This window comes from Oncorhynchus nerka, linkage group LG20 (assembly GCF_034236695.1).
Source record: "Oncorhynchus nerka isolate Pitt River linkage group LG20, Oner_Uvic_2.0, whole genome shotgun sequence".
NCBI lineage: Eukaryota > Metazoa > Chordata > Actinopteri > Salmoniformes > Salmonidae > Oncorhynchus > Oncorhynchus nerka.
Window position 1 is genome coordinate 10,740,015 of NC_088415.1, and position 22,806 is coordinate 10,762,820.

Sequence of the window (22,806 nt, forward strand, 5' to 3'; positions counted from 1 at the left end):
AGAGGGAGGGCGAGAGAGAGGGAGGGCGAGAGATAGAGAGAGAGAGGGCGAGAGAGAGGGAGGGCGAGAGAGAGGGAGGGCGAGAGAGAGGGAGGGCGAGAGAGAGGGAGGGCGAGAGATAGAGAGAGAGAGGGCGAGAGAGAGAGAGAGAGAGGGCGAGAGAGAGGGAGGGCGAGAGAGAGGGAGGGCGAGAGAGAGAGAGAGAGAGGGAGGGCGAGAGAGAGAGGGAGGGCGAGAGAGAGGGAGGGCGAGAGAGAGGGAGGGCGAGAGAGAGAGAGAGGGCGAGAGAGAGAGAGAGAGGGCGAGAGAGAGAGAGAGAGAGGGCGCAGAGAGAGAGAGAGAGGGCGAGAGAGAGAGAGAGAGGGCGAGAGAGAGAGAGAGGGCGAGAGAGAGAGAGAGGGCGAGAGAGAGAGAGAGGGCGAGAGATAGAGAGAGAGAGGGCGAGAGAGAGAGAGAGAGAGAGGGCGAGAGAGAGGGAGGGCGAGAGAGAGAGAGAGAGGGAGGGCGAGAGAGAGAGAGAGAGGGCGAGAGAGAGAGAGAGAGGGCGAGAGAGAGAGAGAGAGAGAGGGCGAGAGAGAGAGAGAGAGGGCGAGAGAGAGAGAGAGAGAGGCGAGAGAGAGAGAGAGAGGGCGAGAGAGAGAGAGGGCGAGAGAGAGAGAGGGCGAGAGAGAGAGAGGGCGAGAGAGAGAGAGGGCGAGAGAGAGAGGGCGAGAGAGAGGGCGAGAGGGCGAGAGGGCGAGAGAGAGGGAGAGAGGGCGAGAGAGAGGGAGAGAGGGCGAGAGAGAGAGGGAGAGAGGGCGAGAGAGAGGGAGAGAGGGCGAGAGAGAGAGGGCGAAAGAGAGGGAGGGCGAAAAGAGAGGGAGAGGGAGGGCGAAAGAGAAGGAGGGCGAGAGAGAAGGAGGGCGAGAGAGAGGGAGGGCGAGAGAGAAGGAGGGCGAGAGAGAGGGAGGGCGAGAGAGAAGGAGGGCGAGAGAGAGGGAGGGCGAGAGAGAGAGAGAGAGAGAGGGCGAGAGAGAGAGAGAGAGAGGGCGAGAGAGAGAGAGAGAGAGGGCGAGAGAGAGAGAGAGAGAGGGCGAGAGAGAGAGAGAGGGCGAGAGAGAGAGAGGGCGAGAGAGAGAGAGGGCGAGAGAGAGAGAGAGGAGAGAGAGAGAGAGAGAGGGCGAGAGAGAGAGAGAGGGCGAGAGAGAGAGAGAGGGCGAGAGAGAGAGGGCGAGAGAGAGAGAGAGGGCGAGAGAGAGAGAGGGCGAGAGAGAGAGAGGGCGAGAGAGAGAGAGGGCGAGAGAGAGAGAGGGCGAGAGAGAGAGAGAGAGCGAGAGAGAGAGAGGGCGAGAGAGAGAGAGGGCGAGAGAGAGAGAGGGCGAGAGAGAGAGAGGGCGAGAGAAGGTTAAAAAAAACAGTGGAGAGGAAGAGGGGAAAGAAGAAGTTGGATAAAGGAGAGATGGAGAACAAACACATGGGAAAAAGCCAGAGGAGATGGGGGGTGTAAATATTCAACAGTGTAGTATATGGATGTCTTGTACAGTCTATAGCCTCAGTTGAATATAGGCATTTAGGTTTAAACTAGAACACGCCCCTCTTATGTTTGGAAGCAGTGATCAGGCTCAGCATTAGTCTATTCAGACTCCCAGCCTCTAGAACGTATAACCTCCAGAAAACCTCAGGATCTTTAAACACTAGTTATATCAAGTAAGTGGCAGCTAGTGATATAGTCCTGTATTGGGGCCTGGTGGTCTTCTGTAGCTTAGCTAGTAGCGCATGAAGTTTGCAACACCAGGATAGTTGGTTCAATTCCCGGGACCACCCGTACACAGAATGTATACATGCACACATGACTTAAGTCGCTTTTGGGTAAAACAAGTCTGCTAAATGATATTATTGTGAACAGAAAGCAGAAAAATTTTGACTTGGTTTAGGTGATGAGATGAAGGGAAAGGTGAAGTTGTGGGTGTGAACTGAGCGGGGAAGCGAGGGCTGAAGGGCTAGTGGGCTGAAGGGCTAGTGGGCTGAAGGGCTAGTGGGCTGAAGGGCTAGTGGGCTGAAGGGCTAGTGGGCTAGTGGGCTGAAGGGCTAGTGGGCTGAAGGACTAGTGGTCTGAAGGGCTAGTGGGCTGAAGGGCTAGTGGGCTGAAGGGCTAGTGGGCTGAAGGGCTAGTGGGCTAGTGGGCTGAAGGGCTAGTGGGCTGAAGGGCTAGTGGGCTGAAGGGCTAGTGGGCTGAAGGGCTAGTGGATGATGTCTCACTTTGGGTCAGGGGATCCGTCCGCCAGCGGCTTCATGGACAGTTTGCAGAGAGAGCGGAAGACCAGGAAGGCGTCTTTCTGCAGGATGTGTGAGAAACCAACAGCGTTCTGGACACCCTGCATGGACTCTAAATCCTAAAAGACACAATGAGAAAAAAACGAAAAAACGAAAAACAGAACAGCTTTAAAATGTACCATGCAATTGTCAATACATAACTAAAACTGAGCATAACTATGTATAATTAATTAAGGGTAAAAATCATCAGGAATCACGGTTCCCATAAAACCTTTGATGCGACATCCTCATTCCAAGTTAAGAGATCACTCACCAAGATGTCTGTAGAGGACACGGAACCATGGTCACCCATAATGCCGTTCATCTGGTTCCTAACTGTCCTGGTTGTAGGGGGCATCAGATCAGGGTGCTCTGGTGGTATGTGTGGGGGATGGTCCCCTGCTGTGTGGAGGGGTGGAACAGACCAGTCAGATACAATCAAATGTGTTTTATAAGGCCCTTTCTACATCAGCAGATGTCACAAAGCGCTTTTACAGCCTAAAACCCCAAACAGCAAGCAATGCAGAAGCACAATGGCCTGGAAAAACTAGAAGGCAGGAACCTTGATACAGGTGTGTAAATGACAGACAAGCCCTGAATAACAAACTCTGTCCACTCACTCCGATCACAAACAATTACTGACCTTGTGCAGTTTGGGTCTGTGGTTCTGGCTCTGCGGCCACATCCTCCACCACATCAGTCGTTGGTTGCTCTGTTGGCTTTGAATTGACCTGACCTACTCCCGATGTCCCCCTCTCCCCTAATTCTGATCCCCCTCGCCCTTCATCCCTTTCCTCTACTGACTGTGTTACTGCTGGTGGTGTTTCTGGAAGTGGATCATTAAAAACTATTGATGAGGAAAAAGACCAAGTGTCAAATTAATGAGGATGATGTGAGCTTCAGAAATGTCTTACAATAAAATCATGATCTATGGCAGCCAACCCTGTTCCTGGAGAGTGACACTCCTGTAGGTTTACACCAGGGTACTCCAACCCTAATCCTGGAGAGTGACACTCCTGGAGGTTTACACCAGGGTACTCCAACCCTGTTCCTGGAGAACTACCCTCCTGTAGGTTTTCACTCAAACCCTGTTCCTGGAGAGTGACACTCCTGTAGGTTTTCACTCCAACCCTGTTCCTGGAGAGTGACACTCCTGTAGGTTTTCACTCCAACCCTGTTCCTGGAGAACTACCCTCCTGTAGGTTCTCACTCCAACCACAGTTGTAAATAACCAGATTCGTCTCATCAACCAGAAAATGATTAACATGAAGTGCGTGGTCCTTCCGAATTGTGCAGCAGTCTAAGGCACTGCATTGCTTGAGGTGTCACTAGAGACCCGGGATTTGATCCCAGGCTGTGCCACAACCGGCTGTGATCGGGAGTCCCATAGGGTGGCGCACAATTGGCCCAGTGTCGTCCGGGTTTGGGGGGGGTTACTTGACTCACCGAGCTCTAGCGACTCCTTGTGGCAGTCTAGGCACCTGCAGGCTGATTTCTGCCGTCAGTTAAACAGTGTTTCCTCCAACACATTGGTGTAGCTGGCTTCGGGGGTTAAGCGAGCGGGTTTGGCGCATCATGTTTCGGAGGACGCATTACTCAACCGTCGCCTCTCCTGAGCCCGTTGGGGAGTTGCAGCGATGAAACAAGATCGTACTTGAAAATGGGAGGGGAAAAAGGGGGTACATTTGTTTATAATAACTTTTAAAAATCAAGTGATTAAGGTTGGAGTGTAAACCTATAGGACGGTAGCAGGGTTGGGGAGCCCTAGTGTAAACCTATAGGACGGTAGCAGGGTTGGAGAGCCCTAGTGTAAACCTATAGGACGGTAGCAGGGTTGGAGAGCCCTAGTGTAATCCTATAGGACGGTAGCAGGGTTGGAGAGCCCTAGTGTAAACCTATAGGACGGTAGCAGGGTTGGAGAGCCCTAGTGTAAACCTATAGGACGGTAGCAGGGTTGGAGAGCCCTAGTGTAAACCTATAGGACGGTAGCAGGGTTGGAGAGCCCTAGTGTAATCCTATAGGACGGTAGCAGGGTTGGAGAGCCCTAGTGTAATCCTATAGGACGGTAGCAGGGTTGGAGAGCCCTAGTGTAAACCTATAGGACGGTAGCAGGGTTGGAGAGCCCTAGTGTAAACCTATAGGACGGTAGCAGGGTTGGGAGCCCTAGTGTAAACCTATAGGACGGTAGCAGGGTTGGAGAGCCCTAGTGTAAACCTATAGGACGGTAGCAGGGTTGGAGAGCCCTAGTGTAAACCTATAGGACGGTAGCAGGGTTGGAGAGCCCTAGTGTAAACCTATAGGACGGTAGCAGGGTTGGAGAGCCCTAGTGTAATCCTATAGGACGGTAGCAGGGTTGGAGAGCCCTAGTGTAATCCTATAGGACGGTAGCAGGGTTGGAGAGCCCTAGTGTAAACCTATAGGACGGTAGCAGGGTTGGATAGCCCTAGTGTAAACCTATAGGACGGTAGCTCTCCAGGAACAGGTTTAGAGAGCCCTAGTGTAAACCTATAGGACAGTAGCTCACTGGGAACAGGGTTGGAGAGCCCTAGTGTAAACCTATAGGACAGTAGCTCTCTGGGAACAGCACAGATCGATGCTAAGTATGAATACAAACAAAGCCAATACCTGGAGGTGGTGTGTCCTCTCTGTGCTCCTCTGCAGCAGTCACATCCTCCTCAGTCTTGCACTCCTCCAGTTGGCCATTGATAGTATTAAGGTCCAGTGTGCTGGCTGCAGGAAAAGGGGTCCCGTTGAGGTCTGGGGTGGAGTCTGACCGGGGGGAACCACCAGACATCTGCCCAGGGGAAGGGGAGGGGTTCTGCTTGGACAGACATAGTCTATCCTTCTCCTGAGCCTCTATAGCCTGTATAGATGCAGGGAAATGAACAGACCAGCCATGATCAACACAACTAGTCAGACCACCAAACTAACAGCATGTCAATACCAGCCAATGAACCAGTCAACTAATAGGACTAGGAGACACGGGGCCGTTCCACCCCGACACGGGGCCGTTCCACCCCGCCTCGGGGCCTTTCCACCCCGACTCGGGGCCTTTCCACCCCGACTCGGGAAGGAGACGCGGGGCCGTTCCACCCCGCCTCGGGAAGGAGACGCGGGGCCGTTCCACCCCGACTCGGGAAGGAGACGCGGGGCCGTTCCACCCCGACTCGGGAAGGAGACGCGGGGCCGTTCCACCCCGCCTCGGGAAGGAGACGCGGGGCCGTTCCACCCCGCCTCGGGAAGGAGACGCGGGGCCGTTCCACCCCGACTCGGGAAGGAGACGCGGGGCCTTTCCACCTCGACTCGGGAAGGAGATAAATACACTTACGGAGAAATTATTGAGATACGAGGAGTGTTTCCATTTCTCGTCTAGTACCAGAGTCTAGTTTCAATCCAGATATTTACATTCCCATTAGTCCATCAGCTTGCTTTAAGATGATACACACCAGCATCTATGATTGAGTCAAAGTGCTTGTTATAGATGACTATGTACATATGAGAGTTATATGGACTGGTCTGGACAGGGGACAGTAGTACACTGACCGCCTGAGTCTCCATGTGGGTGAAGATGACATTGACCATCTGTGTGAGCGTAGCCTTGGCGGTGGTCTGGTTGATGAGGTTACGGCTGGCCAGGTAGATGTTGTAACAGGTACGCACTGTCAGCAGAACCGTTCCCTCGTGGATCTCAATGTGAGGGGAGGTGACTGCCGTCAGCAGAGCCTACAGGAGAACAGAGAGGGGTCAGAACTAGGAATGCACAATTCCGGGAACTTCCCCCCAAAAATCCCTGATTTTCCTCAAATCCTGGTTGGAAGTTTCGCAGAATCAGAAGGGAATAAGAAATCCTCCAACCAGAATTTGTGGAAAACCAGGGAATTTATTAAAAAGTTCCCGGAATTTTGGCATCCCTAGTCCATACAGACAGAGAGCGAGCGGTCGCATCCGAGCGCTTCGGTCTGCAGGTAGTATAACTTTTCATTACATTTCATTACATTTCATTATAGTACAACGGTTTGATTTGTCTAATCTTAGCAATTTCTTCTTAGCTAGCTACATAGCCGTCTTTGTATCAAAGATAATTGCGTAATTATCGTATTTCGTCGTCCTAACGTAGTCTACACTGCTATCTGCCCAGCAGCTAGCCAGCTAGCAAACGTCCACCGTCTTCCGAATAGCAGCACTGTAAAAACTATTACACTCAACTGAACGACTTGATTAGTGTAGTGTTAGCTAGCTACATAGTTGTCTTTGCTGTCTTCGTATCCAAGATAATTGTGTAGTTTAGAGTGTGTAGTCTTAGAGTGATTATCTTAATTTACCGAGGTTAGCTAGCCAGCTATTTGTCGTCCTTAACGTAGGAGACACTGCTAGCTAGCCAACAGCTAGCCAACGTCTACCGAATAGAACTTCCTCACTCAACAACCCGGTCGCATTCGCTCCACAGGTAGTATCACATTTTCATTTCATTTCATTACAGTACAACGGTTTGATTTGTTTGATCGTAGCTAGCTACATAGCTAGCTACATAGCCGTCTTTGTATCAAAGATAATTGTGTAGTCTAGAGCGATTTTCTAGGTTAGCTAGCCAGCTATTGTCGTTCTTTTAACGCAACGTAATCAACACTGCTAGCTAGCCAGCTAGCCCCCGAATAGCACCACTGTAGAAACTATCACACTCAACGGAACGACTTGATTAGTGTAGTGCCAACAACGCAGCCACTGCCAGCTAGCCTACAAAGTCAACAACGCAGCCACTGCCAGCTAGTCTACTTCAGCAGTACTGTATCATTTTAATCATTTTAGTCAATAAGATTCTTGCTACGTAAGCTTAACTTTCTGAACATTCGAGACGTGTAGTCCACTTGTCATTCCAATCTCCTTTGCATTAGCGTAGCCTCTTCTGTAGCCTGTCAACTATGTGTCTGTCTATCCCTGTTCTCTCCTCTCTGCACAGACCATACAAACGCTCCACACCGCGTGGCCACCCTAATCTGGTGGTCCCAGCGCGCACGACCCACGTGGAGTTCCAGGTCTCCGGTAGCCTCTGGAACTGCCGATCTGCGGCCAACAAGGCAGAGTTCATCTCAGCCTATGCCTCCCTCCAGTCCCTCGACTTCTTGGCACTGACGGAAACAAGGATCACCACAGATAACACTGCTACTCCTACTGCTCTCTCTTCGTCCGCCCACGTGTTCTCGCACACCCCGAGAGCTTCTGGTCAGCGGGGTGGTGGCACCGGGATCCTCATCTCTCCCAAGTGGTCATTCTCTCTTTCTCCCTTACCCATCTGTCTATCGCCTCCTTTGAATTCCATGCTGTCACAGTTACCAGCCCTTTCAAGCTTAACATCCTTATCATTTATCGCCCTCCAGGTTCCCTCGGAGAGTTCATCAATGAGCTTGATAAGCTCCTTTCCTGAGGACGGCTCACCTCTCACAGTTCTGGGCGACTTTAACCTCCCCACGTCTACCTTTGACTCATTCCTCTCTGCCTCCTTCTTTCCACTCCTCTCCTCTTTTGACCTCACCCTCTCACCTTCCCCCCCTACTCACAAGGCAGGCAATACGCTCGACCTCATCTTTACTAGATGCTGTTCCTCCACTAACCTCATTGCAACTCCCCTCCAAGTCTCCGACCACTACCTTGTATCCTTTTCCCTCTCGCTCTCATCCAACACTTCCCACACTGCCCCTACTCGGATGGTATCGCGCCGTCCCAACCTTCGCTCTCTCTCCCCCGCTACTCTCTCCTCTTCCATCCTATCATCTCTTCCCTCTGCTCAAACCTTCTCCAACCTATCTCCTGATTCTGCCTCCTCAACCCTCCTCTCCTCCCTTTCTGCATCCTTTGACTCTCTATGTCCCCTATCCTCCAGGCCGGCTCGGTCCTCCCCTCCCGCTCCGTGGCTCGACGACTCATTGCGAGCTCACAGAACAGGGCTACGGGCAGCCGAGGGTAAATGGAGGAAAACTCGTCTCCCTGCGGACCTGGCATCCTTTCACTCCCTCCTCTCTACATTTTCCTCTTCTGTCTCTGCTGCTAAAGCCACTTTCTACCACTCTAAATTCCAAGCATCTGCCTCTAACCCTAGGAAGCTCTTTGCCACCTTCTCCTCCCTCCTGAATCCTCCTCCTCCCCCTCCTCCCTCTCTGCAGATGACTTCGTCAACCATTTTGAAAAGAAGGTCGACGACATCCGATCCTCGTTTGCTAAGTCAAACGACACCGCTGGTTCTGCTCACACTGCCCTACCCTGTGCTCTGACCTCTTTCTCCCCCTCTCTCCAGATGAAATCTCGCGTCTTGTGACGGCCGGCCGCCCAACAACCTGCCCGCTTGACCCTATCCCCTCCTCTCTTCTCCAGACCATTTCCGGAGACCTTCTCCCTTACCTCACCTCGCTCATCAACTCATCCCTGACCGCTGGCTACGTCCCTTCCGTCTTCAAGAGAGCGAGAGTTGCACCCTTCTGAAAAAACCTACACTCGATCCCTCCGATGTCAACAACTACAGACCAGTATCCCTTCTTTCTTTTCTCTCCAAAACTCTTGAACGTGCCGTCCTTGGCCAGCTCTCCCGCTATCTCTCTCAGAATGACCTTCTTGATCCAAATCAGTCAGGTTTCAAGACTAGTCATTCAACTGAGACTGCTCTTCTCTGTATCACGGAGGCGCTCCGCACTGCTAAAGCTAACTCTCTCTCCTCTGCTCTCATCCTTCTAGACCTATCGGCTGCCTTCGATACTGTGAACCATCAGATCCTCCTCTCCACCCTCTCAGAGTTGGGCATCTCCGGCGCGGCCCACGCTTGGATTGCGTCCTACCTGACAGGTCGCTCCTACCAGGTGGCGTGGCGAGAATCTGTCTCCTCACCACGCGCTCTCACCACTGGCGTCCCCAGGGCTCTGTTCTAGGCCCTCTCCTATTCTCGCTATACACCAAGTCACTTGGCTCTGTCATAACCTCACATGGTCTCCCTATCATTGCTATGCAGACGACACACAATTAATCTTCTCCTTTCCCCTTCTGATGACCAGGTGGCGAATCGCATCTCTGCATGTCTGGCAGACATATCAGTGTGAATGACGGATCACCACCTCAAGCTGAACCTCGGCAAGACGGAGCTGCTCTTCCTCCCGGGGAAGGACTGCCCGTTCCATGATCTCGCCATCACGGTTGACAACTCCATTGTGTCCTCCTCCCAGAGCGCTAAGAACCTTGGCGTGATCCTGGACAACACCCTGTCGTTCTCAACAAACATCAAGGCGGTGGCCAGTTCCTGTAGGTTCATGCTCTACAACATCCGCAGAGTACGACCCTGCCTCACACAGGAAGCGGCGCAGGTCCTAATCCAGGCACTTGTCATCTCCCGTCTGGATTACTGCAACTCGCTGTTGGCTGGGCTCCCTGCCTGTGCCATTAAACCCCTACAACTCATCCAGAACGCCGCAGCCCGTCTGGTGTTCAACCTTCCCAAGTTCTCTCACGTCACCCCGCTCCTCCGCTCTCTCCACTGGCTTCCAGTTGAAGCTACAAGAACATGGTGCTTGCCTACGGAGCTGTGAGGGGAACGGCACCTCAGTACCTCCAGGCTCTGATCAGGCCCTACACCCAAACAAGGGCACTGCGTTCATCCACCTCTGGCCTGCTCGCCTCCCTACCACTGAGGAAGTACAGTTCCCGCTCAGCCCAGTCAAAACTGTTCGCTGCTCTGGCCCCCCAATGGTGGAACAAACTCCCTCACGACGCCAGGACAGCGGAGTCAATCACCACCTTCCGGAGACACCTGAAACCCCACCTCTTTAAGGAATACCTAGGATAGGATAAAGTAATCCTTCTCACCCCCCTTAAAAGATTTAGATGCACTATTGTAAAGTGGCTGTTCCACTGGATGTCTTAAGGTGAACGCACCAATTTGTAAGTCGCTCTGGATAAGAGCGTCTGCTAAATGACTTAAATGTAATGTAAATGTAGAATAAATAGCTTCTTTAACTACCTTTGTGAATTATAGAAGAACTATCTTATATACAGTATCTTTATATGTCGTAGGAATGTTTGTCAGTCCAATAAAAACCTGTCCTCAACAGTGATAATAGTGGCGGGCAGCTTGTTTGAACACGACAGACTTTTGGACCCTCAACTCTGGAGCTCCACTATGGGAAGCTGAAATGAGCTCTGGTTATGTATCACGTCTACTGTACAGCCAGCTGTAAGAGACAGATGTGGCTCCGGATACCTGTAGCATCACTACCATACCTGTAGCATCACTACCATACCTGTAGCATCACTACCATACCTGTAGCATCACTACCATACCTGTAGCATCACTACTATACCTGTAGCATCACTACTATACCTGTAGCATCACTACTATACCTGTAGCATCACTACTATACCTGTAGCATCACTACTATACCTGTAGCATCACTACTATACCTGTAGCATCACTACTATACCTGTAGCATCACTACTATATCTGTAGTATCACTACTATATCTGTAGTATCACTACTATATCTGTAGTATCACTACTATATCTGTAGTATCACACTGGGATGTGGAAAATAATGGGCAGCAATTTGTCCTGAGAGGCAACGAGGACCAGTCAAAAGTTTGGACACACCTACTCATTACAGGTTCTCTTTATTTAATCTAGGTTCTACATTGTAGAATAACAGTGAAGACATCAAAACTATGACATAACACACATGGAATCATGTAATAACAACAAAAAAAAAGTGATAAACAAATCAAAATATATTTCATATTTGAAATTCTTCAAAGTAGCCACCCTTTGCCTTGATGACAGCTTTGCACACACTCTCTTGGCAATGTAAACAGTAACAGTAAAAAATAAAGAAACACCCTTGAATGAGTAGGTGTGTCCAAACGTTTGATTGGTACTGTATATGTTCTGTATAAATAAGTAGCAATTCATTAAAGGAGATGTTTAAGATGGATGGGGTCCAGCCAGACCTTGACGATCTGCAGTTGCACCCCCTCATCAGTCTGTGGGCCCTGGAAACAGTTACAAATGGTCTCCAGTAACCGGTCGATGAGCCTCTTCCCCGGAGCACTACTGTCAGAGGCATTGCCCGTGATGTGGCCATACGCAATGAGCTTCTGCCATGGGGAGAGGGGAGAGATTGTGGAGAGAGGGGAGAGATTGTGGAGAGAATGAGTATCTGTGGCATTTAGAAGGAGTCAGACATCCACAAGTCAGACATTTCTGAGGAGACACAACAGGTGTAAGAACATATTAAGTCCTCCACCATGTGGCATTTACAAGAATCTAACAGACACGTACACAGTTTACGTAGTTTACAAACGCTTGCATGCCAGTTCCCTAAACATTGCAGTACAATCATCGACATCAACAATAAATCAAAAAGCCAGATAAAATATGAATTATATCATATATTTATATTAAATATGACTGATATGTACACACAATAAGATATACAGTATAGAACAAGATCACAATAAGTAATGATCTGACAGATGCTTATATTCCTCCTATTTCACACATGCATAGAAGCGTGTATTAAACATGTTTGTTGCATATCCCAACTCCCCTTGGAAAGCGGGGTCAGGGAGACATGATCAACGGCGACCCTGGAACAATTAGGCTTAAGATACTGGCCCAACGCTCGAACCACTAGGCTACATGCTGCTATGTCAAGTAAGACAATAGGACAGTGAGACAGTGAATAGTGAGACAGTGAACAGTGAGACAGTGAATAGGACAGTGAGACAGTGAATAGGACAGTGAGACAGTAGGACAGTGAATAGGACAGTGAGACAGTGAACAGTGAGACAGTGAACAGTGAGACAGTAGGACAGTGAGACAGTGAATAGGACAGTGAGACAGTAGGACAGTGAATAGGACAGTGAGACAGTGAATAGGACAGTGAGACAGTGAACAGTGAGACAGTGAACAGTGAATAGGACAGTAGGACAGTGAGACAGTGACAATAGGACAGTGAGACAGTAGGACAGTGAGACAGTAGGACAGTGAGACAGTAGGACAGTGAATAGGACAGTAGGACAGTGAGACAGTGACAATAGGACAGTGAGACAGTAGGACAGTGAGACAGTAGGACAGTGAGACAGTAGGACAGTGAGTAGGACAGTGAGACAGTAGGACAGTGAGTAGGACAGTGAGACAGTGACAATAGGACAGTGAGACAGTGAGTAGGACAGTGAGACAGTGAGTAGGACAGTGAGACAGTGAACAGTGATAGTAACAAAAGGACAGTAAGACAGTAGGACAGTGAGACAGTAGGACAGTGAGACAGTAGGACAGTGAGACAGTGAGACAGTGAGACAGTGACAATAGGACAGTGACAATAGGACAGTGAGACAGTGACAATAGGACAGTGAGACAGTGACAATAGGACAGTGAGACAGTGACAATAGGACAGTGAGACAGTGAGTAGGACAGAGAGACAGTAGGACAGTGAGACAGTGACAATAGGACAGTGAGACAGTAGGACAGTAAGACAGTAAGACAGTAAGACAGTGACAATAGGACAGTGAGACAGTAGGACAGTGAGAATAGGACAGTGAGACAGTAGGACAGTGAGACAGTAGGACAGTGAGACAGTAGGACAGTGAGACAGTAGGACAGTGAGACAGTGGGACAGTGAGACAGTGAGACAGTGACAATAGGACAGTGAGACAGTGACAATAGGACAGTGAGACAGTGAGACAGTGACAGTAGGACAGTGAGACAGTAGGACAGTGAGACCGTGAGACAGTAGGACAGTGAGACAGTGAGACAATAGGACAGTGAGACCGTGAGACAGTAGGACAGTGAGACAGTGAGACAATAGGACAGTGAGACAGTGAGACAATAGGACAGTGAGACAGTGAGACAATAGGACAGTGAGACAGTGACAATAGGACAGTGAGACAGTGACAATAGGACAGTGAGACAGTGACAATAGGACAGTGAGACAGTGACAATAGGACAGTGAGACAGTGACAATAGGACAGTGAGACAGTGACAATAGGACAGTGAGACAGTGACAATAGGACAGTGAGACAGTGACAATAGGACAGTGAGACAGTGACAATAGGACAGTGAGACAGTGACAATAGGACAGTGAGACAGTGACAATAGGACAGTGAGACAGTGACAATAGGACAGTGAGACAGTGACAATAGGACAGTGAGACAGTGACATAGGACAGTGAGACAGTGACAATAGGACAGTGAGACAGTGACAATAGGACAGTGAGACAGTGACAATAGGACAGTGAGACAGTGACAATAGGACAGTGAGACAGTGACAATAGGACAGTGAGACAGTGACAATAGGACAGTGAGACAGTGAGACAGTGACAATAGGACAGTGAGACAGTGAGACAGTGAGACAGTGAGACAGTGACAATAGGACAGTGAGACAGTGAGACAGTGACAATAGGACAGTGAGACAGTGAGACAGTGACAGTGAGACAGTAGGACAGTAGGACAGTGACAGTAGGACAGTGAGACAGTAGGACAGTGACAATAGGACAGTGAGACAGTGACAATAGGACAGTGAGACAGTGACAATAGGACAGTGAGACAGTGACAATAGGACAGTGAGACAGTGAGACAGTAGGACAGTAGGACAGTGACAATAGGACAGTGAGACAGTGACAATAGGACAGTGAGACAGTGACAATAGGACAGTGAGACAGTGAGACAGTAAGACAGTAAGACAGTAAATAGTGATAGTAAGATGGTGACAAAAGGACAGTGAGACAGTAGGACAGTAGGACAGTTGAATAAACTATATATAATATAATACAACAGGTGTAGACCTTACAGTGAAACACTTACTTACGGTCCACACCCGTTGTATTCCACACATGTAAACAAATAAAATGTGATTTGAATTGTAATACGTACGAGTGTTGGTGTGTTTAAGTCCTTTGATGTGTAAACCTGCGTACCTGTAAGCAGTCCAACGAGGTGCTGACAACGCGTGGGGACTTTGATTGACAGGCGAGCTCAAAAGGCAGTACGTATTGGTCAGCTTCAATGTAGTTTGCTCGGGGCGGGACCACTGAGCCATCTCTGGAGAAAGGAGCCACAGCACGAGGTTATGATGACATGCAGGCCTCAGGACATCCCAAGTTTAATAACCACTAATGACAGCGGTGACCGCTTAAAAGGGAGAGCATGGCAGCTGTTTCCTGTGGCCTTCTAGTCGTTGTGCTAATGCTAGATAGCAAAGGCTCCAGAAACTCACTTAAACTTCCTGCTAACCGCACGCAGAGAAGAAAAAAAAACTGCTAAAAAATATATTGCAGTATCCCTTTAATAAGTGCATCAAACCAAACACCTGTCCATGAGCTGCAGATACTTCCGGAGAGAAAGGGGTTTGAACTTACTTTTGCTTCTCAAGCTCGATTTTGATTTCATCTGTGAAGTGAAAAAAAAAAAAAAAAAAAGGAACAAGATTAGTGAGGTCTGAACTTTGACCTTTAGACCTGATGAACGTGTTTCTGTGTTTTAGGCATAACTGATCATTAATTCCACTAGCATAAAAATACCAGTATCAACATACCATGAATACAGTTAGCATTAGCAAATTAAAATTAGCAGAAAAATTAAATGCAGTCATCAAACAACCTCAAAACCCATAAACCTCTTGCTAATGACCAGAGACAATCTTATCGCCTTAACATTGGTGACAGCTTTGGGCAGAGCAAAGATCCTGTGTTCGAAGCAGATCTGTCAGAACAGGCCGAAATGCACCACTGGAAATCACCATCTTCCTTATCTAGCCTAGTAGGTCTGAGCATTAGCAATAGTGTACACATACAAGGCCAGACCTTGATGTGACCAAATTGGGCTGCTGTATCCCAGAACTTCACATGCTGAGATGCTTGGCAACTGCTGACACACAAGACCCAAAGTTGTTCTCAAGGCAGGCACACGAGGTAGAACAGGGAGCACCGAGTACACTCTGTGGAAATAGCCCACAGCCGTTGTCGACTCAACTGCAGCTTGGCCCTGTGTTCCTCTCAACGGTGTGTCTGACTGTCTGTGTGATATCGGGGGGGGGGGGGGGTGTAGAGGGAAATGAAGAGCGCAGAAGACAGAATTCCCATTGTTCGCTGCAACGATGGTCATTAAAGTTGTGTTGTATAGTAAATAAGAAGAAAAAAAACTGCAGACTCTCCCAAGGCTCATCTGGGATCCATAAATAAACCATCAGCTGTGGAAGCAGCATTATAGCCTCATTACTGCACCACTGTACATCTCCAGTTGCTCACCTCCCCTTAACAACAAATAGAACTTGTGCTATAGTCTACATTTCATAATCTAGGACTGGGGTTCCCAAACTTTTTCCCACTCAGGGCCCCCCCTTCCAGCATTGGGGGGAACATCCTGCCCCCCTCCCTCCCTCCAGTGCATTCTACTATTACAACTTTCAAGAGAATGTTTAAATCCGGACTGAGTTCCTGTTTTGGGGTGGGAACCACTGATCTAGGAAACAACACAGTAAAAAATAAACGAACTATGGTGCCAGTGTCTAGGACATGTCATTTCTCAATGGCATGTGTGTGGGTACACTCAAACTAGGTGGAACCACAGTCAGTTGGCCACTCACAGTTTGTGAAAAAGACTGGCTAATTTTAGTCAGAGGACGAGGATCCAGAGGCTCATTAAGTGATTCCATATGAAACCAAGACAACAACAACAAAACATTATTTGGGGGATTTTGTCTGGGTTTTGTATGGAATCACGCCATTATAAACATGTTATCAGATTAACGAAACCCAAATCAAATCAAACTTTATTTGCCACATGCGCCGAATACAACAAGTGTAGACTTTACTGTGAAGTGCTTTCTTACAAGCCCTTAAACAACAGTGCAGTTCAAGAAGAAGAAAATATTTACCAGGGAGACTAAAATACAAAGTTATAATACAAAGTAACACAATAAGAATAATGAGGTTATATACAGGGGGTACCAGTACAGAGTCAGTGTGGAGGTTATATACAGGGGGCACCAGTACAGAGTCAGTGTGGAGGTTATATACAGGGGGCACCAGTACAGAGTCAATGTGGAGGTTATATACAGGGGGCACCAGTACAGAGTCAGTGTGGAGGTTATATACAGGGGGCACCAGTACAGAGTCAGTGTGGAGGTTATATACTGGGGGCACCAGTACAGAGTCAATGTGGAGGTTATATACTGGGGGCACCAGTACAGAGTCAGTGTGGAGGTTATATACAGGGGGCACCAGTACAGAGTCAATGTGGAGGTTATATACTGGGGGCACCAGTACAGAGTCAGTGTGGAGGTTATATACTGGGGGCACCAGTACAGAGTCAATGTGGAGGTTATATACTGGGGGCACCAGTACAGAGTCAGTGTGGAGGTTATATACAGGGGGCACCAGTACAGAGTCAGTGTGGAGGTTATATACAGGGGGCACCGGTACAGAGTCAGTGTGGAGGTTATATACAGGGGGCACCGGTACAGAGTCAGTGTGGAGGTTATATACAGGGGGCACCGGTACAGAGTCAGTGTGGAGGTTATATACAGGGGGTACCAGTACAGAGTCAATGTGGAGGTTATATACAGGGGGCACCGGTACAGAGTCAGTGTGGAGGTTATATACAGGGGGCACCGGTACAGAGTCAGTGTGGAGGTTATATACAGGGGGCACCGGTACAGAGTCAATGTGGAGGTTATATACAGGGGGCACCGGTACAGAGTCAATGTGGAGGTTATATACAGGGGGTACCGGTACAGAGTCAATGTGGAGGTTATATACAGGGGGCACCGGTACAGAGTCAATGTGGAGGTTATATACAGGGGGCACCAGTACAGAGTCAATGTGGAGGTTATATACAGGGGGTACCAGTACAGAGTCAATGTGGAGGTTATATACAGGGGGCACCAGTACAGAGTCAATGTGGAGGTTATATACAGGGGGTACCAGTACAGAGTCAGTGTGGAGGTTATATACAGGGGGTACCAGTACAGAGTCAATGTGGAGGTTATATACAGGGGGCACCAGTACAGAGTCAGTGTGGAGGTTATATACAGGGGGTACTGGTACAGAGTCAATGTGGAGGTTATATACAGGGGGTACCAGTACAGAGTCAGTGTGGAGGTTATATACAGGGGGCACCAGTACAGAGTCAGTGTGGAGGTTATATACAGGGGGCACCAGTACAGAGTCAATGTGGAGGTTATATACAGGGGGCACCGGTACAGAGTCAATGTGGAGGTTATATACAGGGGGCACCGGTACAGAGTCAATGTGGAGGTTATATACAGGGGGCACCGGTACAGAGTCAATGTGGAGGTTATATGTACAGAGTCAATGTGGAGGTTATATACAGGGGGCACCAGTACAGAGTCAATGTGGAGGTTATATACAGGGGGCACCGGTACAGAGTCAATGTGGAGGTTATATACAGGGGGCACCGGTACAGAGTCAATGTGGAGGTTATATACAGGGGGCACCAGTACAGAGTCAATGTGGAGGTTATATACAGGGGGCACCGGTACAGAGTCAATGTGGAGGTTATATACAGGGGGTACCGGTACAGAGTCAATGTGGAGGTTATATACAGGGGGCACTGGTACAGAGTCAATGTGGAGGTTATATACAGGGGGCACCAGTACAGAGTCAATGTGGAGGCTATATACAGGGGGCACCGGTACAGAGTCAATGTGGAGGTTATATACAGGGGGCACCAGTACAGAGTCAATGTGGAGGTTATATACAGGGGGTACCGGTATAGAGTCAATGTGGAGGTTATATACAGGGGGCACCAGTACAGAGTCAATGTGGAGGTTATATACAGGGGGTACTGGTATAGAGTCAATGTGGAGGTTATATACAGGGGCACCAGTACAGAGTCAGTGTGGAGGGTTATATACAGAGTCAATTTGGAGGCAGTCAGTGTGGAGGTTATATACAGGGGGTACCAGTACAGAGTCAGTGTGGAGGCTATATACAGGGGGCACCGGTACAGAGTCAATGTGGAGGTTATATACAGGGGGCACCAGCAGAGTCAATGTGGAGGTTATATACACCGGTATAGAGTCAATGTGGAGGTTATATACAGGGGGCACCAGTACAGAGTCAATGTGGAGGTTATATACAGGGGGTACTGGTATAGAGTCAATGTGGAGGTTATATACAGGGGGCACCAGTACAGAGTCAGTGTGGAGGTTATATACAGGGGGCACCGGTACAGAGTCAATTTGGAGGCTATATACAGGGGGCACCGGTAGAGTCAGTGTGGAGGTTATATACAGGGGGTACCAGTACAGAGTCAGTGTGGAGGTTATATACAGGGGGCACCGGTACAGAGTCAATTTGGAGAATATATACAGGGGGCACCGGTAGAGTCAGTGTGGAGGTTATATACAGGGGGGTACAGAGTCAATGTGGAGGTTATATACAGGGGGTACTGGTACAGAGTCAATGTGGAGGTTATATACAGGGGGCACTGGTACAGAGTCAGTGTGGAGGTTAGATACAGGGGGCACCGGTACAGAGTCAATGTGGAGGTTATATACAGGGGGCACCGGTACAGAGTCAATGTGGAGACTATATACAGGGGGCACCGGTACAGAGTCAATGTGGAGGCTATATACAGGGGGCACCGTTACAGAGTCAATGTGGAGGCTATATACAGGGGGCACCGGTAGAGTCAATGTGGAGGTTATATACAGGGGTACCGGTACAGAGTCAATGTGGAGGTTATATACAGGGGGCACCGGTACAGAGTCAATGTGGAGGTTATATGGGGGGTACAGAGTCAATACTATATACAGGGGGCACGGTACAGAGTCAATGTGGAGGCTATATACAGGGGGCACCGTTACAGAGTCAATGTGGAGGCTATATACAGGGGGCACCGGTAGAGTCAATGTGGAGGTTATATACAGGGGGTACCGGTACAGAGTCAATGTGGAGGTTATATACAGGGGGCACCAGTACAGAGTCAATGTGGAGGTTATATACAGGGGGTACTGGTATAGAGTCAATGTGGAGGTTATATACAGGGGGCACCAGTACAGAGTCAGTGTGGAGGTTATATACAGGGGGCACCGGTACAGAGTCAATTTGGAGGCTATATACAGGGGGCACCGGTAGAGTCAGTGTGGAGGTTATATACAGGGGGTACCAGTACAGAGTCAGTGTGGAGGCTATATACAGGGGGCACCGGTACAGAGTCAATGTGGAGGTTATATACAGGGGGCACCAGTACAGAGTCAATGTGGAGGTTATATACAGGGGGTACCGGTATAGAGTCAATGTGGAGGTTATATACAGGGGGCACCAGTACAGAGTCAATGTGGAGGTTATATACAGGGGGTACTGGTATAGAGTCAATGTGGAGGTTATATACAGGGGGCACCAGTACAGAGTCAGTGTGGAGGTTATATACAGGGGGCACCGGTACAGAGTCAATTTGGAGGCTATATACAGGGGGCACCGGTAGAGTCAGTGTGGAGGTTATATACAGGGGGTACCAGTACAGAGTCAGTGTGGAGGTTATATACAGGGGGCACCGGTACAGAGTCAATTTGGAGAATATATACAGGGGGCACCGGTAGAGTCAGTGTGGAGGTTATATACAGGGGGCACCGGTACAGAGTCAATGTGGAGGTTATATACAGGGGGTACTGGTACAGAGTCAATGTGGAGGTTATATACAGGGGGCACTGGTACAGAGTCAGTGTGGAGGTTATATACAGGGGGCACTGGTACAGAGTCAGTGTGGAGGTTATATACAGGGGGCACCGGTACAGAGTCAATGTGGAGACTATATACAGGGGGCACCGGTACAGAGTCAATGTGGAGGCTATATACAGGGGGCACCGTTACAGAGTCAATGTGGAGGCTATATACAGGGGGCACCGGTAGAGTCAATGTGGAGGTTATATACAGGGGGTACCGGTACAGAGTCAATGTGGAGGTTAGATACAGGGGGCACCGGTACAGAGTCAATGTGGAGGTTATATACAGGGGGTACCGGTACAGAGTCAATGTGGAGGTTATATACAGGGGGCACCGGTACAGAGTCAATGTGGAGGTTATATACAGGGGGCACCGGTACAGAGTCAATGTGGAGGTTATATACAGGGGGCACCGGTACAGAGTCAATGTGGAGGTTATATACAGGGGGCACCGGTACAGAGTCAGTGTGGAGGTTATATACAGGGGGCACCGGTACAGAGTCAATGTGGAGGTTATATACAGGGGGCACCGGTACCGAGTCAGTGTGGAGGTTATATACAGGGGGCACCGGTACCGAGTCAATGTGGAGGTTATATACAGGGGGCACCGGTACAGAGTCAGTGTGGAGGTTATATACAGGGGGCACCGGTACAGAGTCAATGTGGAGGTTATATACAGGGGGCACCGGTACGGAGTCAATGTGGAGGTTATATACAGGGGGCACCGGTACAGAGTCAATGTGGAGGTTATATACAGGGGGCACCGGTACCGAGTCAGTGTGGAGGTTATATACAGGGCGCACCGATACCGAGTCAATGTGGAGGCTATATACAGGGGGCACCGGTACAGAGTCAGGGTGCAGGGGTATAGGCTAGTTGAGGTACTGTCCTGTACCCACCCATCATCATAAAGAATTTGGGCTATAACCAGGCAAGGAGGTTCTCCCCCCATAAACCAAACCACAACGGACGCAACATCCGTGCCAATGAGAAAAGTATGCAATGAACAGAGCCTAAGTAAACTGTTTAGTGTACAGTGTGCTGAATATGAACGTCTATGAGTGGGCTGGGCAATGTCAATACAGAGAGATTAATTTATTTGAAGGGAGCAAGGTCAACATTAACCCACCAGAGGAATATGGTACTACTTCAGTACAGGGTTACCTGGCTGGGACAATGACTCGACTGGAACCTATCTATCTATACTTAACATTATCAATTTTGACCAACGCCACCTAGATAATGTGGACCTTCTCAAATAGTAATTGATTGCTGCTGATCTAGCTAGAAGTTCCCGCCATAAAAGACGTTGGGTCTCAGACATGTTTTGGAAGATGGGCAGGGACTCCGTTACATCTCATACTAAACTGGCAGTAATAATGACCATTAATTTACAGTAAAATGTCACTGACATATTATCCTTAAATTGACAGTAAAAGGTATACAGCTGGAACGTATCCTATTCAGATGATCAAAGACAAGGTTACAGGATGTATCTCTCAACAAACACAAGAATGGGTGGTGTGTAAAACTAACGTCATCCCTCCACTGCTCAATGGAAAAGAACAGATGTCCCGAGTATCCTGGAGTTAATGTCGCGTTCACGTACAAGTCGGAACTAGGAATTTCGGAAATGTCCCACTTGCTAACTTGTTCTATTTAGGTAAAGGGGGATACCTAGTCAGTTGTACAACATAACATCCAACTGAAATGTGACTTCTGAATTTAACCCAACCCCTCTGAATCAGAGAGGTGCGCTGGTCTGACATAATCGATATCCACCTCTTCGGCGCCCGGGGAAAAGTGGGTTAACTGCCTTGCTCAGGTGCAGAACGACAGATTCTTGTCCGTTCGGGGTTTCGATCCAGCAACCTTTTGGTTACTAGTCCAACACTCTAACCACTAGGCTACTTAGCCACACGTGCCGCGTTCAACAAATCCACAAGTCGGACATTTCCGAGTTTACTAGTTCCGATTAGTATCTGAATGCGGCAGAAGTTGCCAGTTGATTTAACACAGGTGCCATTCCGGTTGGGTGACAATGCTACGTGCTGTACAATGACTGGTCCAATGGCTAGGTATCACGTTAACTAGCTAGCCAGCAAAGTTGACAGTGATGAAAACATAGGAAAGATCCAAGTGTTCACATGCAGTCAGATCTATGACAAGGCCCCACTATAAATCAGCCAGCGTTCAAAGACTGACGCGTTGTACATTATGCGGCGTTACAGCATGTTACACCAAACTGGCTAGCAAACTATAGTAGCTAGTTTGACAGTCATTAGTTAGCACGCAAGGGTTACCTAAAACATTACATTGAAGAAACAAAACATGCCTATGGGTGCAATGTCCTGGAATAAAAATACTCACGTACCAAGTGCTACTTGACAAGCTTTACGCAGCTGGCTGTGCTGGCTCCGCTTCACCTCATTATCCGACAGGATTTTTTCCAGCGCCCTAGACAGAAACATGCTCTTGGTTTTTGTGCTTTCTGCCTGCTTCTGGTGTTGTTGTTGTTGAGCAAGACGTTGCTTTTGCATCTCTTGATATAACTTCTGCTATCTCAGGCCGTCATCTTTGACCTGGCACTGCGTAGATGCATGCGAGAGAAACAGACGAACGAAACCGGGCTATCGGTGTCTTGTCAATTCACCGAGTTTGTTGATGATGCTAACGCAGCACTGAGTCGCCATGTTGGTTACACGTCACGTCACGTGATTTTCAGCTGATTTTATTTGGCCGTTTTGTCCCCTCTACTGGATCGAACGACTCCTTGGTTTTCCCACTAAAACCTTTACTCTT

The 22,806-nt window shown here is 48.9% G+C and overlaps 1 protein-coding gene across 4 annotated transcripts in view; it reads right to left on the reverse strand.

Moving 5' to 3' along the window:
- The window catches only part of LOC115101845 (brefeldin A-inhibited guanine nucleotide-exchange protein 2-like), an 82,693-nt gene extending 59,887 nt beyond the window's left edge, over positions 1–22,806 (reverse strand). The window contains exons 1-9 of one of the 4 annotated variants that reach the window (XM_065005208.1): positions 22,379–22,801; positions 14,675–14,705; positions 14,234–14,357; positions 11,268–11,414; positions 5,836–6,015; positions 4,918–5,155; positions 2,936–3,139; positions 2,567–2,691; positions 2,239–2,372 (exon numbers count right to left, since the gene is read on the reverse strand). In XM_065005208.1, the coding sequence (XP_064861280.1) occupies positions 2,239–2,372; positions 2,567–2,691; positions 2,936–3,139; positions 4,918–5,155; positions 5,836–6,015; positions 11,268–11,414; positions 14,234–14,357; positions 14,675–14,705; positions 22,379–22,544 (1,349 nt within the window). In that variant the 5' untranslated portion in view covers positions 22,545–22,801. Of the gene's footprint in view, positions 1–2,238; positions 2,373–2,566; positions 2,695–2,935; positions 3,140–4,917; positions 5,156–5,835; positions 6,016–11,267; positions 11,415–14,233; positions 14,358–14,674; positions 14,706–22,378 lie in introns of all 4 variants that reach the window. The other 3 variants (XM_065005209.1, XM_065005207.1, XM_065005210.1) reach the window with 3 other exon arrangements.